The sequence below is a fragment of the Perognathus longimembris genome, chromosome 12 (genome assembly GCF_023159225.1).
Source record: "Perognathus longimembris pacificus isolate PPM17 chromosome 12, ASM2315922v1, whole genome shotgun sequence".
Taxonomy (NCBI): Eukaryota; Metazoa; Chordata; class Mammalia; order Rodentia; family Heteromyidae; genus Perognathus; species Perognathus longimembris.
In genome coordinates, this window is record NC_063172.1 from 31,068,809 (window position 1) to 31,090,199 (window position 21,391).

The 21,391-nt window shown below is 38.3% G+C and overlaps 1 protein-coding gene across 3 annotated transcripts in view; it reads right to left on the bottom strand.

The window, feature by feature from the left end:
• Window positions 1-21,391, bottom strand: part of Cpq (carboxypeptidase Q) — a 314,855-nt gene that overhangs the window by 61,348 nt on the left and 232,116 nt on the right. For all 3 annotated transcript variants that reach the window (XM_048358927.1, XM_048358926.1, XM_048358928.1), the window contains exon 6: window positions 2,447-2,648. In XM_048358927.1, the coding sequence (XP_048214884.1) occupies window positions 2,447-2,648 (202 nt within the window). The remainder of the gene's footprint in view (window positions 1-2,446; window positions 2,649-21,391) is intronic.

A 21,391-nucleotide genomic window follows, 5' to 3' on the forward strand; every position in this document is an offset into this window, starting at 1 on the left:
GGCAAACACTCTACCACTAGGCCATATTCCCAGCCCAAGATAAACATTTTAGAGAATGCTAGAGATGTGGAAGACCATCTCAGCATTCTAAACTTCCTGTGCTCTTATGTGCTGTAGGGAAATAAACAAGCACACCCCCCCCCCCCTCCAAATGACCTGTTCTGAGAGACTTCAAGCCTAAAGGCAGGGGATCTTGTGCAAGTTATTTAGCCCCTTTGACTCTGTTTCTTCAACTGCAAAATAAGGATGATTGTATCTACTTCATAGGGTGGTGGTATAGGTTAAAAGACAGTATCTGCAAAAGCTTTAATGGATTTACCTCAGAAGCAGAAATGCAAGAAATTTTAACTTAATCACCTTAAACAACCACTCTAGTCACTAGGTAGAAATCCAGTGTATCCCACTGGGGCCAAGTGGGAGAAGGCCTTCTTACCTCAGGTGCAGACAATTAAATCAACTTGTTCATTCCACACAGAACCATTCTATTCCCATATCATCTCATGTTCCACAAAGCACACATTCCACAGACACGTGAAGGAATAAAGTTGGAGAGAGTTCTCATGATCAAACACGGCAAAGCAAGAAATACCTGGGTGGGGATGTTTTCTGTCCCCTTTCTGAGAAGGGTTTCAGTCCCTTCTTACTTCCTATTTGACTACTGTCCCCTTAAGAATGGGGTCTCTAAATTGCCCTGATACACCAGCCTCTTCCCCACAGTTCACATTCAGCCACTTTTGGAGGGATTCTCCAATTTTAAATATTTCTTAGTGAAAATAAGCCCCAGGAAAGAAAGTTAACATTTTGAACAAATGATTCTGTACAACTTAAGGGGGAAATTCTCTTTCCTATATTTTGATCATGTTTAACAACAACATACATGGAACATCATTCATGTCCAGAGATTTTACACAATTGGAAATAGAAATGTTGCTTGGAGAAAATTTTAAACTATAGTTAAAATATACACAGGACAATTGGAGAGAAATTGGAGCCCTTTATTGGGATAAAGGAAATTCCCTTCTATTTTTAGTTGTGAAGAATTAGTATAAGCCTTAAAACATCAAGTATGTTTTTAAAACTTCCAGTATGTTAAGAATAAGCTTTCTAAATATCTTAAGCCCATGTAGTATGCTTTATAGGCAGAAAAAAAGAAAGGAAAAAGAAAGCTGGAGTGGAGTGATCTTAGGATACTTATTGTTGATTTTTAAAAACAAATCTATGATATGTTCTATATGTTTGTAGTTAAAAAATTGTTCTGGAAACAGTTAATGTTAAACCGTTAAATGTTAAAGTGTGTGTGTGTGTGTGTGTGTGTGTGTGTGTGTGTGTGTGTGTGAATATATATACCTGTGCATAAACTCAAGGCTTCAAATTCTTGTTTGGTTTTTTACCCAAGGATGGTGCTCTACTACTTAAACCACCACCCACTTCTTTTTGTTGTTGATTAATTAAAGATAAGAGTCTCTTGAATGTGTCTGCCCAGGTTGGACTCAAATCTAGATTCTCAGACTTCAGTTCTTAAGTAGCTAGGATTGTGTGTGTGAGCCACCAGTATATGGCAAACACCAGTTGTTTTGATAGTGGATATCATGTTGTACAGGGAACAATATTGGTTCATAAAAGCTTGTTATCAATAGTTCTTTGCCATGACCTGTCCCAGAAGAGGCATGAGTTGTTTTTCGTTCTGTTCCCACTGCTATTCCTGTAATGGCCTTAGCCAGATTTTATCATTTTATTTCAATTAAAATAACTTTTAAAAATCATTTTATATTATATTATAATTACACAACACTATAATTTTATAAATAAATAGCAAAATAAAATAAAATAAATAAGTATAATTTCATCGCTGTTCCCAAGGGCTTAAGATTTCTCTTCAGGATAGTCACATGACAAGTCACCCATCAGAGAAATTCAGTTTATGTTCAGACTCTTAACAGAAGTCTTCCCAGTAAGGAAAGACATAGCAGGAAGCATCTCATCCTAACAGAACAAAGAATGGTAAAATTTTCAGATACCACAGTATTGGGTCAGTGAAAGTTTGTTAGCATAGGACTTGAGTTAGGACATGAGTTGTGTTGCTTTCTGTTTATGACATTCTGATTATGGGATCACTGCTCTACACTCACCAAGGACACTTATTTTAAAAAAACACAGATAAATACAAAATGAAATGGAACCACTGATTTCTAGGATGAATTTTAGAATCATTAGATCAGAAGCTTTTCAGTGATCAATTAGAAAGAGAAGACAGATCAGGAATGGAATATCAGTTGAGCACCATTATCTTAGGTTTGGAAGCCATCAGATTATTCCAGATAGACAAAGGCTTAAGGTTTCCACAGAGTCTATGGCCTGTCATTAACTGTTGTGATGAATTACAGAGAGATCTTATTACAAATAAGTGGCAACAAGTGAGGAACATTTGCTTCCTTGTTGTTCTTACCCGGCACTCCAGCTTGAATCCAGAAGTTAATGTCTGTCCCTTCTCCTCCATCAAAGACCCTGGTGACATTTAGATGCTTCAGCAGGCCCATGATCTCCTTCATGATATTTCTGGCCCTTTCACTGCCACTGAACTGCAGGCCGGTAGGAAGGAAGGTTCCTGAATCAGACTCCATCACCAGACTGTAATTAGAAATACTGCCCTAAAAAAAACAAAAACAAAAACAACAAAAGAGAGCGAGACACAGAGACAAAGTGTTTGGTTCCTATCTGCTGCTTCTCTGCTTTCTCCTTGGCAACTATCAAATGACAATAACCAAATTCTCAGCCTCTTTGTATGCAGTTTCCAAAGCATACATTGCTGTTGCTCTGCCCAGCTGGCGGGGGGGGGGGGGGGGCGCACGGGGGCAGTGGTGGTGGTGGTGGTGGTGGTGGTGGTCTGTCTGCATATTACCTCAAGGTTCTGCAATGCAAAGTTACTCTTCTTGGGACTTGCCAAATGCCAAAGATTGGCTTGGGAGGATTAAAAAAAAGTATAATGAAAGGAAATGTGTTAAAATTAGTGAATTATATTTACTCGCAATCATATGCATTCAACCATTTTCTTACGAGTCTACCGTATCCTAGGATACAATTCCTCCTACATGGCAGAGATCTCCAGAGTCTTGGCCATGCTCACACAAAAGTAAGAATGCCCTGTGGACTTATTTCTGCATCTCTTCTCCCCAAAGAGATCTTCTATCTTATTTTAATTGTGAGTTCTGCTGAAGTTAAAAGGCCTCAAACTGACAGGCTTGTCTGGGGTTTCTGATTTTGTTGTTGTTCTATCTGTTGACTCCCGAGGGAGGGAAGTCATAGAACAAGATATGAAACACTGTACTCCCTGGTGTAAAACCCTAATCCCAGGCAACTCTGCCCGCTTGCCAGTTTGTAAACTGTTTCCAAATGGTAGGAAAGCACACAGTGATTTCATGTAGCCAGTGTTGTCACTGCAAGAACTTAGAATATAACAGGCTCCTCTGCGGGTTGCAGCTAAATTGCTACTCAGCCCTGACATGCAAAGACAAAGCCCTCTGTTTCCCTGAGACTGTATTCTTCTCCAAGACTGATTAACCTCATCCACTGAGTTATCTCTAAGCTATCATCAGGTGGCACAGCTACTCATTCTTCATTTGCCATTGGGTGATGGAATCTCCTTTGGTCTTCTTTGGCAATCCATGATGTAGACAAGGCAGCTTTACTACTGATGCCATTTCAGAAGAAAGAATGGGTGAATAGGTAAGGTCAAGTGACTTTCTCAAGCTCATGGAGCTAGCAACTGGTCAAGCTGGCTCTGAAATCCTATGCTTCCCAACCTCCACACTGCTATTGTTAGCCTAGACTGGAGAGGGTAAGTAGCATTTATTTCTTCCTTAGAATGATTTTTTGCTTTCATCATGATATGAAGGCTGTGTTTTTCCCTACAGTGGGTTCCATTCTGCAGTGGTTTCTTTACATTTGTTGTGGAAGTGTCCTAAGCTCACAAAGACATTGCTGCCAGCATTGTCATGTCTGAATGTGGGGCCCTGGACATCAGCTTTCTGGTTATTAATGATGGGAAGGTTAACAAAGTAGAAGCCTGCTCTCCTTATTCTACTCTAATTTCAAAGGATTCTTAATGTTCTCGGCACTATGGTTTTCAGCAAATGACTCAAGTCATAGGCAATACTAAGAGCCACCTTAGCTTTCAGTGTGGCTTCTGTGTTATTAGAATAAATAATATGGAAAATATTTGCATCCACGTCTTATATTCAGGGCTTGTCTCATTCTTGTGCGGCAGTTAGAAAGGTGTTTTGGCAGTCTTATTCTTCTTCGCTTATATGACTTTTTCTATCCTTCACCCTGGACTCTGTCTTTCCTTACAAAAGGAAAAAGAAAAATCACAATCTCTTTTGCAGATAGAGTCGGCAATCTTGTATCTGAGTGCTTCCTATATTACAGGCCAATCTCATGTTTCCAATAAGAAAGACAGGCAAAGTGGTCATAATTATGTGCTATTTAGGTCAACAGTGGGGTGAGTTAGCAGTTTAGCTGTCAGACCTACTGCTAATGAGCAGACTGGTGCAGAGGGCACAACCTTGGACCCACTCTGTTTTAGCCCTGACACACCAACTGGCACTCTGGGCTACCAACACAAGTGACTGGCCTCTCTCTCTCCCCCTGTCATGTCACCTTAGCTCATGGCTTCTTCATCTGTAGGCCAAGATAAATACACACAGGGAGTTTCTAGCACGTTTAAAGAGAAACAAGCTTCTGTTGAAGTGAAAGTAGATTCATGAGTTGAATTTACCAGCATCTAACATGGTCATTAAGTTTTTTTTTCTGGCTTTCCTTAACTGAAAATGAACAGGTATCCAGTGGATAGGAATATTTACAGTTTGGGAAGGCCACTAAGATACTCTTAGGCACATGGAAAGCAATGTAAATGAGTGTTTTAGGGTGGCCTAGATTATATGTGTGGCCACTGGATTATATGTGTGGCCATTGGAACATCATGTTTATCAATCTTCAGCTTGTGTGACTGGGACAGTCTGTGTCCTGTCTCAGTTTTCCCCCTTATAAAATGAGGGTGATACTTTTGGGTATCTATCCAAAAGACCACAAACAAAATCACACTAAAGCCACGAGCACAACAATGTTCATCGCAGCACAATTTGTCATAGCAAGAATCTGGAACCAACCCAGATGCCCCTCAGTAGACGAATGGATCAGGAAAATGTGGTACATATACACAAAGGAATTTTATGCCTCTATCAGAAAGAATGACATTGCCCCATTTGTAAGGAAATGGAAGGACTTGGAAAAACTTATACTAAGTGAAGTGAGCCAGACCCAAAGAAACATGGACTCTATCGTCTCCCTCATAGGGAATAATTAGCACAGGTTTAGGCAAGTCACAGCAGAGGATCCCGAGTCCAATAGCTATACCTTTATGAACATATAAGATGATGCTAAGTGAAATGAACTCCATGTTATGGAAATGAGTGTTATATAATTCTTGTAATTACTTTCAACATACCATGTGAAACCGTAGCTTCTTTTGTTGATGATCTTCTTGTATCCCCTTCCTGTGGTTGTACCTACACTATCTCTGTATCTTATCTGAGTATATTGGAAACTGTGTATACTGGTATTAGAACTAGGATATTGAAAGGGAATACCAAAATTGAGAGACACAGGGTAAAAAAAGACAAACTACAAAAGCAATACTTGCAAAACTATTTGGTGTAAATGAACTGAACAACTCATGGGGGGGGGGAAGGGAAAGGGGGAGGTGGGAGGGGGAATGAGGGACGAGGTAACAAACAGTACAAGAAATGTATCCAATGCCTAATGTATGAAACTGTAACCTCTCTGTACATCAGTTTGATAATAAAAATTTAAAAAAATAAAATGAGGGTGATAATGGCATCAAACTTATGGGTTGTGAGAAACTGTACTGTTAAGGCTAGAATACAATTAGCACTCAATTGTTGCTGTTGTTAGCACTGGTTATCAATATATTGCAGATTGTCAACCATTACTCCAATATAGATAGCATTTACAGATAGAATTTTTTTTGTGATGGCTTGTACAAACCAAGCAATGGTGAAATGCTGTACAGATAGATCACTTGGTGTGCTATTAATTGAAGTGCTATTGTAGTTCACACCTATAATCCTGGCTATCACAGAGGCAGAGATCTGAGGATCCTGGTCAGATGCCAACCTGGGCAGAAAAATCTGAGTCTCTTATCTCCAACTAATCAGCAAAAAGCTGGAAGTGGACATGTGGCTCAAGTAGTATAGTTCCAGCTGTGAAGGGAAAAAGCTAAATGAGATCATGAGGTCCAGAATTTAAGCCTCAGTACTGGCACACAAGTGGATACACACATATGAACACACACACACACACACACACACACACACAATTATAATTCTCATTTCTCAAGATAGTGAGGCCTAATTGGGTTACTGAACTTTCCCAAGGTTCTATAGTTGGTAAACAGTACTGGAAGAACTAACAAACACCCCCAGGTCTGTCTGTCTCAGTATGTGTTCTCAACTCTTTACTATTCTGTCTCCTGAAGGAGGCCTTCTAACCTTTCACCCACAAGTTTTCACTTTTAAGTAAGAAATACAAGACCGTAGTGGAGTAAATGTATCAAATTTTTTTTAGTATGCATGATCCTAATATGGAGTTTAGTTGGAAGAATTTATTGTCTCTGCTAATAAAGCAATTTAATAAGCACAGAGAAGAATGAAAACAAAAACAACAAACCTCTTGATCTGCAATATCTTTCCAGTCAAATGTAACTCAAAATAATAATACATCCTTTCAAATAAGACAGGATGGGAAGATGCCAGTACAACAGAATTCTGGAATAGGTACAGATATGTTTGATTTCCATTTATATATGGTTGTATTAGCTGCTGCTAACACGAAGGCAGGATTCTATTGTTTTCTATTTATATATAAACATCTCCATATGTTTTCAATAAAGAATTAAGGCAACAAACCACCCACTGTCCATGACACTGCTTTTCCCTACGTTTCTGGAGTCATTATCTAATTGTTAGCACATGGTGACGGAGTTGGGGAAACAAAATGTCTGTTCACAAAGAAACTGGAATGAAAAGCTTGGTTGCTGGGCTCTTAGAACTGCTGCCTCTCAGGAATGTGTTGTTCCAACATCTAGATTTCTTTCATGTGCCATGAGCTGGCTAGGGATATACTCTGTGTAGATACGAAAGGGTGGTTTATTGCTAGTCACAGGGAAGAGAGACAGGATTGGTTTTCTTGCCCTTTTTAGCATGTGTTATTCAAGATATCCATCCTGTTGTATACAGGGAATAGGAAGAAACCTGCTCCTGAAGCTGGAATGCTTTATTCCTGAGAAAACCAGTGCTGAATGAGGTAGGCTGAGGCCAATAGCTGAGGAGGATGAGTAGCTCAAGGGTAAGCTAAGATACAATATACAAGCCCTTACTTTGCTCTCTTTAATACAGGGAGAATTTCTCTATTAGGAGCCATGGATGCTATCATTTATTACCAATGTGTAATGTGGGGGAATGCTTTCAGATAGCCTCTTAGGCTGGGATTGTCAGATTAGTTGAAAGCTGCTCAGGGGTGTGGAATCATAATTTCATCATGTGTTACAATCATATCCACTAATGCTTCTTTTATTTTCTTTTTTGCTAGTCTTGGACTTTGCCAGGCTTGAACTCAGGGCCTGAGCACTGTACCTGGCTTCTTTTTGCTCAAGGCTAGCACTCTACCACTTGAGCCACAGCATCTACTTCCGGCTTCTTCTGTTTATGTGATGCTGAGGAATTGAATCCAGGGCTTCATGCATGCTAGACAAGTACCCTACCACTAAGCCACATTCCTAGCCCCTTTTCTTTTCTTTTTAAAGGCCAGACTATTGTACCAAAAAACGACTGGTAAGCATTAGCATTCTTTGGGTGCAACGCAAGATTAAAAAGTAGAAAACTGTTTAAAAATACATATCGCCTTAAATACATATTGTCTTAAAATGCTTACTTTCTGCTATAAGTGTGAGGATGATGTTTATTTTCTTTGCTTTTATATAAAAATTCAACCCGGGGAATTCTTCAGAAATAAAGACCCAAGTTCAATAACATCTCTTTTCCTTCCAACTTTGACTTCTTTGCTTAAAAGGTTTTTAATTTCTCATACTCTAGAGAAAATAATTGAGAAAATAGGCCTATTTTCTTAGGACTCTTAACATATCTTTGGTTTTGACCTAAAATGACACCAGAATCCCAAAAGTGAGAAGAAAAAGCACTTCCTGATTGTTTGAATTAATCATTCCCTTTAATCTTCAAAGAAATACAGCCAGCACTGACAGAGAGCAATCAACCTTGGTACCACTTTTTTCCTCTACAAACTTAATATTTCACAGATGATGGCAGTGATAGTGTTTGGTCAGGTGGTAGGCTCAAAACAAAGTGTCAAAGAAGATCATCTCATGATGTGTGAGCTTGATGGCTAAAACCACTTCACCCAGGAGTGCCAGGACACAAGAATTCTGTCTCTCACAGGGAAGGTGGTAGTTCTTCACAGAGCTAGAGCCCTGGCACAGTCAGAACTGGAGGAGACATGATGAGGTTCCTTCTATTGTGCAAAGTCAAAAGTCAAGGCTGTGCTCCCTGGTTAAAGGCTACCCTGAAGTTCACACTCATATCTGACAATCTCCAGTATGCCCTTGGGATACCCAAGGGCGAAGTGAGGGAAAATATGATGATGAGGTAGAATGCCGTAAGTTATTTTCATTTGACAGCTAAACTGTCTGCAGTTTGGAGAAACAGGCAGCCTTGGGTAAGTTACATTAGTGTTAAAATTGTAGACACCTATTGTGGTTTAAGCCCCCTCTCTGCCTGGAGACAGGAACAGAATAAATAGATACCTCTTACCAGCCTTGTCACTCTGTGTTACCATCAACTTATTCTGCTATAAGGCAAACCTGTGTTTTCAGGAAGTCCCATTTTTACAGTGTTAATCTAGATCTCAGTGGATTCTCATCTTCTTCTAGTCAAGACCATGGGCAGCCCTTACACTAGCTGTGTACTTCTATTGTACAGGAAATAAGACTGTTCATTTTGATTAAGGAAAGAAAGGAATGTAACATCCAGGTAAAATTTAAAAAGCTAGATAAGCTGGCAGCACCTGTAACTGGAGTCTAACGTTGATCCATGCAAAAGCATAAATATTTTATCTTAAAAACAAACTAGGGCTGGGGATATGGCCTAGTGGCAAGAGTGCTTGCCTCGTATACATGAGGCCCTGGGTTCGATTCCCCAGCACCATATATACAGAAAACGGCCACAAGTCGTGCTGTGGCTCAAGTGGCAGAGTGCTAGCCTTGAGCAAGAAGAAGCCAGGGACAGTGCTCAGGCCCTGAGCAAAAAATAAAATAAAATAAAAACAAACTAAAAGTACTGAAGGGGAGAGGTGGTGGTGATGGCTCAATTGATAGAAGACCTGCTTCAAAAGTGCAAGGCTTAGAGTAGTAGAGTCTTCAACTTATTAGGAAAGCACTAGTTAGAGAATAAAGAGAAAAAATTACAAGGAAAATTCTTATCTGTTTCACAGTTTAACTTTATTCTTTTTTATTTTGAAAACTTCTTTTTTTCACTTTTTTTAAACTTTATTCTTGATGTTTTAGCAACATAACCAATAGGAATAGTTGGGCTAGATCTCACAATTACATTTTAATTTCCATAATACCACACATTGGGCAAGTAAGTGTTTCACTTTAATTTCCCTAAGCAGTAGGAAAGACATGTTCCACATAGTTGGTTATTTACAAGTAACCTTCTTGCCTTTGCAGTCTCTGTCATATGCAATTCACTTTGTCCTTGTACCTCTGTGTTGGCTGCCTCTAATCCATTTAGATAGGACTGTGTTCCTGTTAGAGCATAGCATTTACCAGCTGGCAGTAACTGGCTGTTAGAGTAAATGTGATGTGTTCTATGAACATGCACAAAGAAGAGAAAGCAACCATGGAAAATACTGGAGAAATCTTGGTAGAAGAGGTAATGCATAGCCTGAGAAGAGTCATTCTTATATTCCCAGGAGCTAAAGAAGAGGCACTTGAAAATGCAAGTCAAGGGAATTAATGAATGACTGACACTATTGTAAACATACAAGTAATATTATAATGTCATCCAGATATGTAACTTTCCAAGGGAGGGGCAGAGCCTAGGCAATCTCTCAAGGCATATAGGTAAACATGTTCTGTAGACTATCCCATCTCAAATATCAATTGTCCCTTCTATACGTTTCATAGCAATTAGCAAAAAGTTCAAGATTGAGATGTCTGGTGATCAGTAGGTGCAAACAATTGAAGGAGTCACACTTGACCTTGCTTCTTCCTGGGAATACTTTCTTTCTGTGGCATCTGGGACTTCAAGGCCTTGGCTCTTCATACATCACTGAATGTTTCTTCTCATTTATCTTGGCTGAATTTCATGTCTCCCTGGCCTCTACAAGTTGGGGTGGTCAAAAATAGTGTTAATTTTTTTTTCTTTTTCTCCACCTGCATGCGGTGTGAGGTTTTAAGTTAGCCTGATGAAGTCCCATTGGCTCTTTCCTTAAAGTACATCTGGAGCCTGAAGCGGTATCAGCCCTCCCCTGCTATTATCTCAACCTGGTCAGCACCAATTCTCATCTGAACAATTCCTTTGCTTCAGTTCTTCCTACCTGTCCTTTATTCTCATCCCAGCAACAGAATGATCATTTTAGACAGTAATTTCCATCATGAAACTCTTCTGCCCAAGAGCCTCCAGCAGTTCTGGCTTCACGCAGAGACAGTGACCTAGAGGCCTGACTCCACCTGGCTCCCTCTTTATGTCAATAATGTCATGGGCTTCTACTTTCCTTTCTCTGCTTCACTCCAAGTAGACTGCTTTCTCCTCATTCCTTTACTGTTTAGCATAGTTCCCATAGCCCTTTGCAATAATTCTCCACTTTCCCCAGCATGCTGGCTTCTAGATTCTCCTATAGAACTCTTTAATATCTTCTTCAGGTCTTTACTGAGTACCATCTCAGTGAAATCTCTCTTCTCAAAAATTAAATACACCCTCACATCCAGAGCTGCTCTTCTGTCTTATTTTTCTCTTCACCCCTACTCATTCTGTAACACATTATTTTATCTATTTTTCTAGTCTGTTATCATCCACTAGAATGGAAACAAGTTGAGGAGCAAGGTTAAAATAGAGCTTAGTACTTACAAAGCTCTCAATGCACAAGGGCTGAGAGAAAGAATAAATATATATGTGTATGTGGTTACCTGTGAATATTCACATATGTAGACCCATATAAGCACATAATTAGGTCTTGTTTTGGATAACAGTAGAGGTGGTAAAGTGGTGGCAGTGGTGATATGAGAAGTACTATTGGAAATAATGCAACAGCAACTTTTCAGAAACTGAGTTTCAGAAAATTGTTTTTCTTGAGAAAGCATAGGGACCAACAATGGAGGTTTTAAGCTGAACCTTCAGTATATGCTATATAAAGCTCTTAAAAGTACATATGTTTTGTTATTATAAATGCTAAAAAGAAATAATTTGAACTCTAGAAGTATGAGCAATGAGTTCTGGCTCACAGGTGAGCATTCCTGTGCCCTTTTAAACAGAAGCATGACAATTATGCATCTTCAAAAAGCTAGAGGAAAGGCACTAGAAAGTCACCAAAAAGCAATGATGCGCATTTAAGGAAACAGATGCTTAGCCTAATTTGGCATTATGCATGTATACATGCAGTACATTATAGGTTGTCCAATTAACATAAGTAACTCTTAAGATTTACATATCAGTTAAATACATTTAGTATAAAAATGATCTTCCCCCCCACCCAAGGAAGTATATGTGGTGTGGAGGGGGAAGCAGATGTCTTCTGTTTTGTCTGCATCAACAGCAATGTCCTGGCCATTGTACTTCATTCTAGTTACACAGGATGTTGCCCTTGGCTATGAGCTCTCGGTTATTTCTTACAACTGAAAGAGAATCTTCAAGACAGAATTTAATGATACTTTAAGTATCATTAAATAAAAAGATTAAATACTTCCTAGAAAGCTACATCAAGTAAAGGTGATTAAAAATCCCATAAATGATCAAAATACAAGTAAAACTTCTAAAGTATCCTCACTAATGGGATAATAATGAATTTTGCCACACAGGCAAAATTTTCTCCTCAATTAAAAACAGGGCTGAACATCCTTAGCAGAACCCATCATTATCATTTTGCCTTCTGATAATCTCAATGTACACCATTCCTAGGGGAAAACTGGTGATTGTACTAACTGAACTGTAAGTGAAAATACTTTAACTTTTAACTTTTAAGTTAAAAAAAATTGGTTTGTTAAGGTAAAATTAATAATACACCATGAAGCTAACAATATGTTCTATAATTGGTTAAAAAATTACAGAAACCAATAAATAAATCCTGAAATTCATGGGAAAGCTTTAGCAATTGCTTTACACACTACTCAAGTTTTAAAATATTCAGGCAATATGAAGGACAATAATAAAAAGGATATGTCAATTTAGCTTTGAGAAGAGGTCTGATAATTTAACAGGTATAGTTTAGATAAAGGGAGACTAAAGAATTAGAGCGATTATAGGAAAGGATTCAAGTCGGTATTTGTAAGGAGCTCAGGGAGGTATAGTAATAAGCAGAAGCGCTAAACCCTTCAAGGAGAAGAGAGGTAGTCATGGGAGAGTAGGGTCGTCACGAGAAGTCAGCTGAGGACACTTATGGGAGACAGAATGGTAGAAATGCTCAAAGCAGGTAAAATAAAGGCAGTCAGCCAGGTACATAGACTGGCCCCCAGCTACTCCTTGCATGTCTGCATTATTCCTGAAGGGTGTCACTGAGACAGGTGACTGTAGGCTGTCAGTCCCAGAGCAGGGCGGGAACCACAACTCCCACTCCCGTGCAGCTGCTACAGAGGGCAAGAAGAGAAGATGCATTGATGCTATGTCATTGGACCTGCTTCTCCAATAGGTGTAAAATAGGAGGTGCATTACTTAATGTTTCTGAGCCTCAGTTTACTCATTTGTGAAATATGGATAAGAATTATTTTTCGGGTTTAGTCTAAGGTAGAGTTCTGCCTTTATCTGGATTTCATTAGATATTTAAAGATTTGGAATTAGTCTGTGAACTTGAATAAGAAAACATTACTACATATTTATTTTCTTGAATCTTTACCTGAAATTCAGGAATTCCTACAACTACAAATGCATGCAATAAACCATACAGCAATTTTAACAGAACCTGTCACTTGATCATCAATAGACATTATAGTTTGATATCAGATTTGACTTGTTGCAGAAATCTCAAAATAATATTTATTATTAGTTTAAAAACTAGGGTAATTAAGTAATTCTTTAAGATTTTGTCTGAAACACTATAAATACATATAAATCTATCATAAACTTAGTTTTAAAACAGCTGTGGGGCAAAAGGTGAACCAATGAAACAGCAATGTTCACTAGACATTATGCTGGAAATGAACTTTACAACCTGGGGTGGAAGAGAGTTGGGGGAAAGGGGGAGGAAGGGGAAGAAAACAAGGGAGAAGGTAACACTGTTCAAAAAGATATGTACTCATTACCTTATGTACCTGCAACTCCTCTGTACATAACCTTTACAATAAAATAAAATAAATAATAAATAAAACCTTAGCTGATTTTTAAGAAAACACATATCCTTGTAATACTATGCTTTTAGTTTTGGCACTAAAAATAGCATTGGAGATGTGCATAGGTCTCTCCAGACTGCCAAAGTGGTCCAGGGCACAAACAATAGTCCAAGAGCCATGTTGGACAAATGGTGTCTTTATTAGTTTAGTAGGGATGCCAAACATTCCTACATTACACACACTAAGATGTGTTTTTGCATCTGGGTTGGATTCCAGACACTCATACAATGCCTAAATAACATTAACAACCATGTAACTTCTCTGAGTTTCATGCCCTCTTCAACCAAGGAAAGACCCATGTTATAGGAGTGTTCTAAGGATTGGGTGAATTTAGTCGTACTACGTATATTTCAACATATACTGTATTCCAAGGTATCTTTTCTCTTGAGACTTGTAATGATTATCAACAAAGGTTGCCTAATAAGTAGATTAACTATAAAGGAAAGCTATCACTAATATGGCAAGACAAGGGGTAGAAACTGGAGTATCTTTGGGGGACTTAAAAGTTATTTACATAAAATTTTTCTATTTCCTTTTTCTGTGAGACTGTAAAATTCAGCATTTATCCACCAGATTTCCTTAATTGTAAGAAGCACATTTTCTACCTATTTTAACATTCTGGAAATGAGAATGTGGCTTGCTGATGCATTCCATAAGGAACTTGCCAAACACCAGACAGAGAGACAAGCTGCCATGAATTAGTTGTCATTACTTGTTCGTGGGCAAAATTCCTCATATAGAAAGGGCCTCAGGTAATTCATTTTACACCTCGCTTAAGTTATTTGCATTGGCATCAACATAGATCATTAAATTTTAAATTTGAGTCCCTAATTATTTATTAAAATTCTTCATAAAGTTTTGATGTACCCAGAAGATTGATTTGCCTATGTGAAGCAGGACAATTAAAAGTAGCTGAAACAACCAGAATTCAGAATTCACTTTGGAATTTAGAATGGCTCCTGGTGTTCCATGAAAACATTGCATGGAGGCCTTCCACTTGAGTCTCAGACAATCCGCCAAAAACTTCCTTAGACCTTAAAGATAAGCAGTATGGCCTCTAGAAATGTCAAAAAAATTAAAAAGCAAAACATTTAGCCAGATTGAATATGTAGATGAAAGACTTAAAACACCTTACAATCAGACTGTCAAGCCTAAGTGTACATCCACATCTTTTCCGAAACTTTTGTTTACATTTATCTATCAATTGATCAATTATCTATCTATCTATCTATCTATCTATCTATCTATCTATCTATCTGTGTATTTGTGGTTCCAGGGCTTGAGCTTAGGGCCTGAAGCAGAGCTCCCTTGCTCATAGCTGATACTCTACTCTCTCTGTCTCTCTTGACAGTACTGGGGTAGAGGTCAAGGACTGGGGCACTGTCACTGAGCTTCTTTTGCTAGCACTCTACCACTTGGGCCATAGCTCCACTTGTGTATTTTTATTTTTATTTTTTGTAATTTATTGGAGATAAGAATTTCACAGACTTTCCTGACCGGGTTGGCTTTGAACTGAGATCTTCAGATCTCAGCCTGCTGAGTAGTTAGGAACACAAGCATGAGTCACTGATGACTGGCTCAGCCCTGTTTTCTGTTGGTTAATTTGGAAATAGTCTTAACAGATTTTTTTTGCCCCAGATAGCTTCAAGCCATATTTATCCTCTGAGTCTCAGCCTTTTGCGATTGTACGAGTGCCTGACTTTGTTATCACCTTTTAGTTGGTGTATATTAAATTATACATGGTGAGAATTTTATTATATTTGCATATATGTAGTTTGATTATATTCCACCCATTTATTATTTTTCCTTATCCCCTCCTTCCCTCTCCTTTCTCCCTTTACTCTTCTTCTTTCCTGCTAGTGCCTATTTATTGTCCATCATATTGGTTGTTTTGAGTATGAATGGGGATATTTTTTTGTTTCTCCACAGCTACCACAAATGAGTGAAAACATTAGATATCTGCCTTTGTGGGACTGATTCATTTCATTTTCCAGTAAGCAACATAACTTCACTCTTCTTTATGGCTGAATAATACTCCATTGTGTACATTTTTGTTTTCTGTATCCATTGATCCATTGATGAACACTTTGGCTGATTCTATAATTCAGCTATGTGAACAGTACTGTAATAACCATGGATATGAAGGTAACTCTATAAAAAGCTGACTGATTCTTTTAGTGCGGCTGGATCATGTGGGAGTTCTGTTTTCAATTTTCAGAGGAATTTCCATGCTGACTTCCACGGTGGCAGGAGTAATTTACATTTCCACCAGCAGTAAACAAGAGTTATTCCTCCAGCCATACCAGCATTTGCTGTTACTTGTTTGCTTGATGATAGCCAAAGTCACTTTTTTGGCACTTTGTCAAAAACAAGGATCACAAGGTTAGGCAAAGTAGTCTGGTACTGAGTTGAAGGTGTGTTAACGTAGATGGATTCTAAAGACAGAAGTGTTAGGTTGTCAAGCTTTTTAAAGGCATAATAGCCAATCTTACTATGTCACCCCTTGGAGCCCTCTTACTTCCTGATAATTTAAATTTGAGAATATAATATTTGACATTTTGTTGCTTCTCGGCTAAAAAAACCAACCAGTTAATGTATAACTTGAATGTGCAAAATGCTATGCATTTAAAGTAAAAGAAATTGTAAAAGTAAAACTTTATAATTTTTTAACATGAAAAGTATTTCTTTTCCTGCTGTTCTTAAGTCAGCTTGAGCCATGACCACGGAAAGAAGTACAGACGACAATGGCAGCTGCTGGCAGCAATGTCTCTTAATATCTCTTGAGTTGTTAATCAGCAATAATGCAGACACATAGGGATTGCTGTCGTATTTGGCAAAATATCTGCTTAAACAAGGAGTTACATTACACTCAGAAATCTCAAAGGCATTTTCCCCACTGGATCAGATGAGAGATGCACTTAATTCCACTCAAAAATGTCAATATTAAGAGTCTACCATTGCTGGCTCTCATGGAGGAAGTGTTAATTTATTGTTTCACATAGGTCTCTTCCATATAATGAAATAATTATCTGGGAGATGATGTTTGCATCCTCACATTTTTTTGTACAATAGGAATGTCAGTATAATTAGTTATTAGCTACAATTTTCAAGAATTGGAGCTCACAGCTTTGTGTATATGTGAACATTTTTTTCTCCCTCCGAGCTTGTTCTATTCTTATCCTGGTGATTTAGGAGGCATGTTAAAATTGAGATTTTCCATGGAAGCTATCTCTGCCGTGTGCATGTTAAGGCAATTACCCAAAAAACAAGAAGATGGAAATCACATGGGTGGTCAAAGCCTTTCTGCCAAATTCTCTGGAAGCCAATGGGCTTAGTGTCTTAGGCACCATCACATTGTTACACTGAGTCATGTCTTTCCTTCTCATTTGTCTTTTCACTTCTGTTGTATTAGACTTTGGCAGGGCTGAGCTAGCCAAGACAGAGAAAGCTCTTCATCACAACCACTTTTCTGTGGATACAACTGGCAAGCGCAGATTCACTTGTGACAGGTAAAAAATCTTTTGTATATTTTGTGGTATTGGGGATGGAACTCCACAGCCTGTGCTTATGGTAGGCAAGGCTCTTGTGTCATTTCTCTAATACTTCCTTTTATATTTCCTTTCTGAAAGGAGTCTTTCTGCTTTGTATCTCTGGCTGGCCTCAGACTTCCTGCCTCCACTTCCTAAGTAGCTGGAATTACAGTTGTATACCACCATGCCCAGCGTGACAAGTGCAATTTTCCAACACATAAAGAAAATCAGTTGGTTATAGGAAGTACTAATGTTTGAGCTCTCCATTTTAAAGGAAAAATGTATTAAAGGTTACAGATGAATTTATCTTCTAACCTAGGAAAAATAAAATTAAAGTCCACAATCTTAAAAAGAAAACCCAACAAGCATTAACTCAGTTTTGCTTTGAATATAGTTGGCAAGGAATGTTTTGGCTTTTCTTTTGCAATTTACAGTTGCAATTCTCCACTGCTCCCCTTCCCCTTCTAATTTTAATATCCTTTGGTGTTTTCATGCAGGAACTACAGATACGATTAAGAGACATTTACTTTTGGAAGACCTTCAGCTACCTTCTTTTCTAGTTTTACATCTGTCCTTCTAAGCCACATGCTTAAATGAAGAAGACATCATTAAATGGCCCTGGCCAGGGGTGTGCTCATTGTCTGATACCTGTTAAAAATACTGACAAAAGTTAAACCCTTGCCCTTGAGAATCTTTAAAAATAGCTCACCCAGCGTGTTTACTTATTGATTTACAGGCACATTCTATCACAAATGAGGGGAAACATGCAGCCTTTGTTTCTCTGGGTCTGGCTTACTTCACTCTAATACAATTTTCTCTGAGTCTTTTCATTTCCTTACAAATGGCAAGCTATTATTCTTGCAAATGGACGAGTAAATTTCCATTGTGAATATATACCACATTTTCTTGATCTAGCCATCTATTGAGGGGCATCTGGACTGATTCCCTATCTTGGCTATGTTGGATTGTGCTGCAATGAACACAGTTGTGCTGGTGGTTTTCTTGTAACCTCGTTTGTGTTCTATTGGAAAAATGCCCAGGAGTAGAATTGCTAGGTAATAGCGCTGTTCTATGTTCCATTTTTTGAGGAATCTCCATACTATACATCTACAAATAAACACATTGGGTAGGATGTAAGTGGCTACACATGAATTAACTGAAGCAAAATGAACTCTGTGGAGAGCTCAAATAGTATCATTTTTCAGAAAGACTAGGTCAAAGCCCAACAAAATAAGCACTAGGAAATGAGGACTTAGAAAGGGGTTTGGGGAGAGAAAGGGGTAGATGAATGAAGGAAGCATAAGGGGTGAATGCAGTAAAGAATTCATTGTATACACCACAAAATGAAGAAAAGTAAAGGAAAAGGCCCAAGGGGGTGAGAATGTTGAAGGGGATGACACTGATCCAGATGCATTGTATTCATAAACTGCTTTGTTAAATGGCATCTCCTTAAAGAGGTGCACAACTACTTAAAGATAATAAAAAATTAATTAAAAAATAGCCCAGGATGGGGTCCTGGCAAAGTCCTGTCTTTGGTGCTTCTGGTACAGTTACCTTCAAAGAAAGCTGGACTCCTCTTGTGGAAGGGCTTGATATCTTTTCCTAGGCATCTAAGCTCTCCACATGTACAGAGGATGCAAACACTATACACACTAACGATTTCCATCTCTCAGTGGCTAGGGCTGTGTTCTTGTTTCTCCTTTGCTTGTAAGATTAATTCAGGAAGAAATTTTCCAAGCTGGTGTTCTGATCAGAAGTCAAACTTTTAAACAGTGGAATGATTTTTTTTATTATAACATTTTTATTATCTTTAATTTCACAAAGGGTTGCCATTTGACAAAGCAGTTTATGAATATAATGAGTCTTGACCAATGTTGTATGTTTCAACATTCTCACCCATCCCTTGCAAACCAATCCTTTTCCTTGCTTTTCTTAATTTTGTAGGGTATCCATTGAGTTTTTGACTATTCTCTCCCTACTTTTCTCTTCCTTCTTTTAAAAGAATGATCTTCTAGCAGTTTATGAATATAACATATCTTGATCAATATCATTCCTCCTTCCATCCTTCTCTCCCATCTCTCCCAATACCACCCATCTCAAGTTTCCTAGTTCTGTTTTCATATATGTACATTGAATATTATGATAGTATTCACCTTCCTTTCTCCATTCATCTGCCCTTCAGCTCTTTTTTTTTTTCTCAAATTTTTATTATCAAACTGACGTACAGCGAGGTTACAGTATCATACATTGGGCATTGGATACATTTCTTGTACTGTTTATTGCCTTGTCCCTCATGCCCCCCTCCCTCCCCCCCTTTCCCTCCCCCCCCCCAGTTGTTCAGTTCACTTACACCAAACAGTTTTGCAAGTATTGCTTTTGTAGTTATTTCTCTTTTTTTACCCCGTGTCTCTCGAATTTGGTATTCCCTTTGAATTTCCTACTTCCAATACCAGTAAACACGGTTTCCAATATACTCAGATAAGATTACAGAGATAGTGTAGGTACAAACATAGGAAGGTGATACAAAACATTATCAATAATAGAAACTACGCATACACATAGGATGTTGAAAGTAGTTACAACTGTGATATATCACTTGTTTCCATAACATGGAGTTCATTTCAATTAGCATCATCTTATGTGTTTCTAAGGGTATAGCTATTGGGCCTTGTGATGCTCTGCTATGGCTTGCCTAAACCTGTACTAATTATTCCCAATAAGGGAGGCCATAGAGTCCAGGTTTCTTTGGGTCTGGCTCACTTCACTTAGTATATGGAATGATTTTTTTAAACATTTATAACCATGAGAAAGAGTTTCCTACCATGAAAGAGATCTCCTTGGATATTTACTTATTTTATTCTTTATTTAGCTGCAACCTTACTGAGAAAATGTACGAAATTAAGGGAGCATGTACTTACAACGGAAGTGTCCTTATTTTTAAAAACTCACTTGGTCAGTATTTGCAGAGTTGATCTCAAGAATAAATACATGTATTTATTTTTATGCTCTCCAGAGATAACACAAATGACAGATGATGTCAGCACACCACATCTTGTGGCTTATAGAAGTCAAATAGTGTAATTCCTTAGAAAGGCAAAGCCAAAGCCCAACAAAATAAGCGCCAGAAAATGGGTTCTTGCGAGGGCGTGGGTGGTTCCAGGGAGAGAGAAGTAGATGAATGAAGAGGAGAATCAGGGGACAATGCAGTCAATAATTTAATGTATACACTACAAAATTAAGAAAAGTGAGGGAAGGAGCAGGTTGGGAGGGATGAGTGAGAATGTTGGAAGGGGTGATGTTGATCAAGATGCATTGTATTCATAAACTGATTTATTAAATGGCAACTCCTTGGTAATAATTGTGTAAAGGAAAAACTTTTTAAAAGAAAGGTTGTATAGAGCCCACTCTGGGCTATATGCCTCAAACTGAGCACCTTGAAATGACTTCCCTACTCATTTATTCATATACTACTGATTCTCCAGCATTCCTGAACTACACTGATGTGCATTTCCTTCAGTTTATGACAAATTGGTAGATACTTAAAATTGGTAGGTATTTAAAATGGGTGAACAAGAAATCCTTGTGGACGAAGCCGGGAGACAGAAAAGCTAAGCTCCTGTTCAGGCTGTGAAATGTGTTTGTTGTGCCATGTAGCTTGGGGAATACTTCTCACCTCTGTTTCTTCATGTATGAGAAAAGGAAAATAGTATGTAGTCTGCCACTCATGCCATTACTGTGATCAATGAACTAATATCTATGAAAGAGTGCTCTTACTCTCCTTTATAAGTGATCACAGTGACATCTTGTAAATAGTAAGAACTCGATACATCTTTGTTTGGGGAAATAAGACCTTTCAGAAATTTCAATGACTTCATTTCCCTCGTGAGTTTATTAAAAAAATCTCTATTACTATATATTCAGGTCTAATAAAAGGAGCCAATTGTTTTCACTTAGGTGGAAAAAATGGACAGTTTTCACAAAGCACTTTCCCTCTGTCTATTATTAAGCTCTCTTCCCTTTGACCTTTCTTAATTCAAATGACAAAACAGCTTGATTGCCTCCCATTTGGCTCTGCAGAGTTTAATGTAATATTTTCCAGAACTTTGGAGAGGAAAAATCCATCTAGTTATGGCAGTGAAGAGACAGAGGCAAGCCACCCACCGTCCCAGCC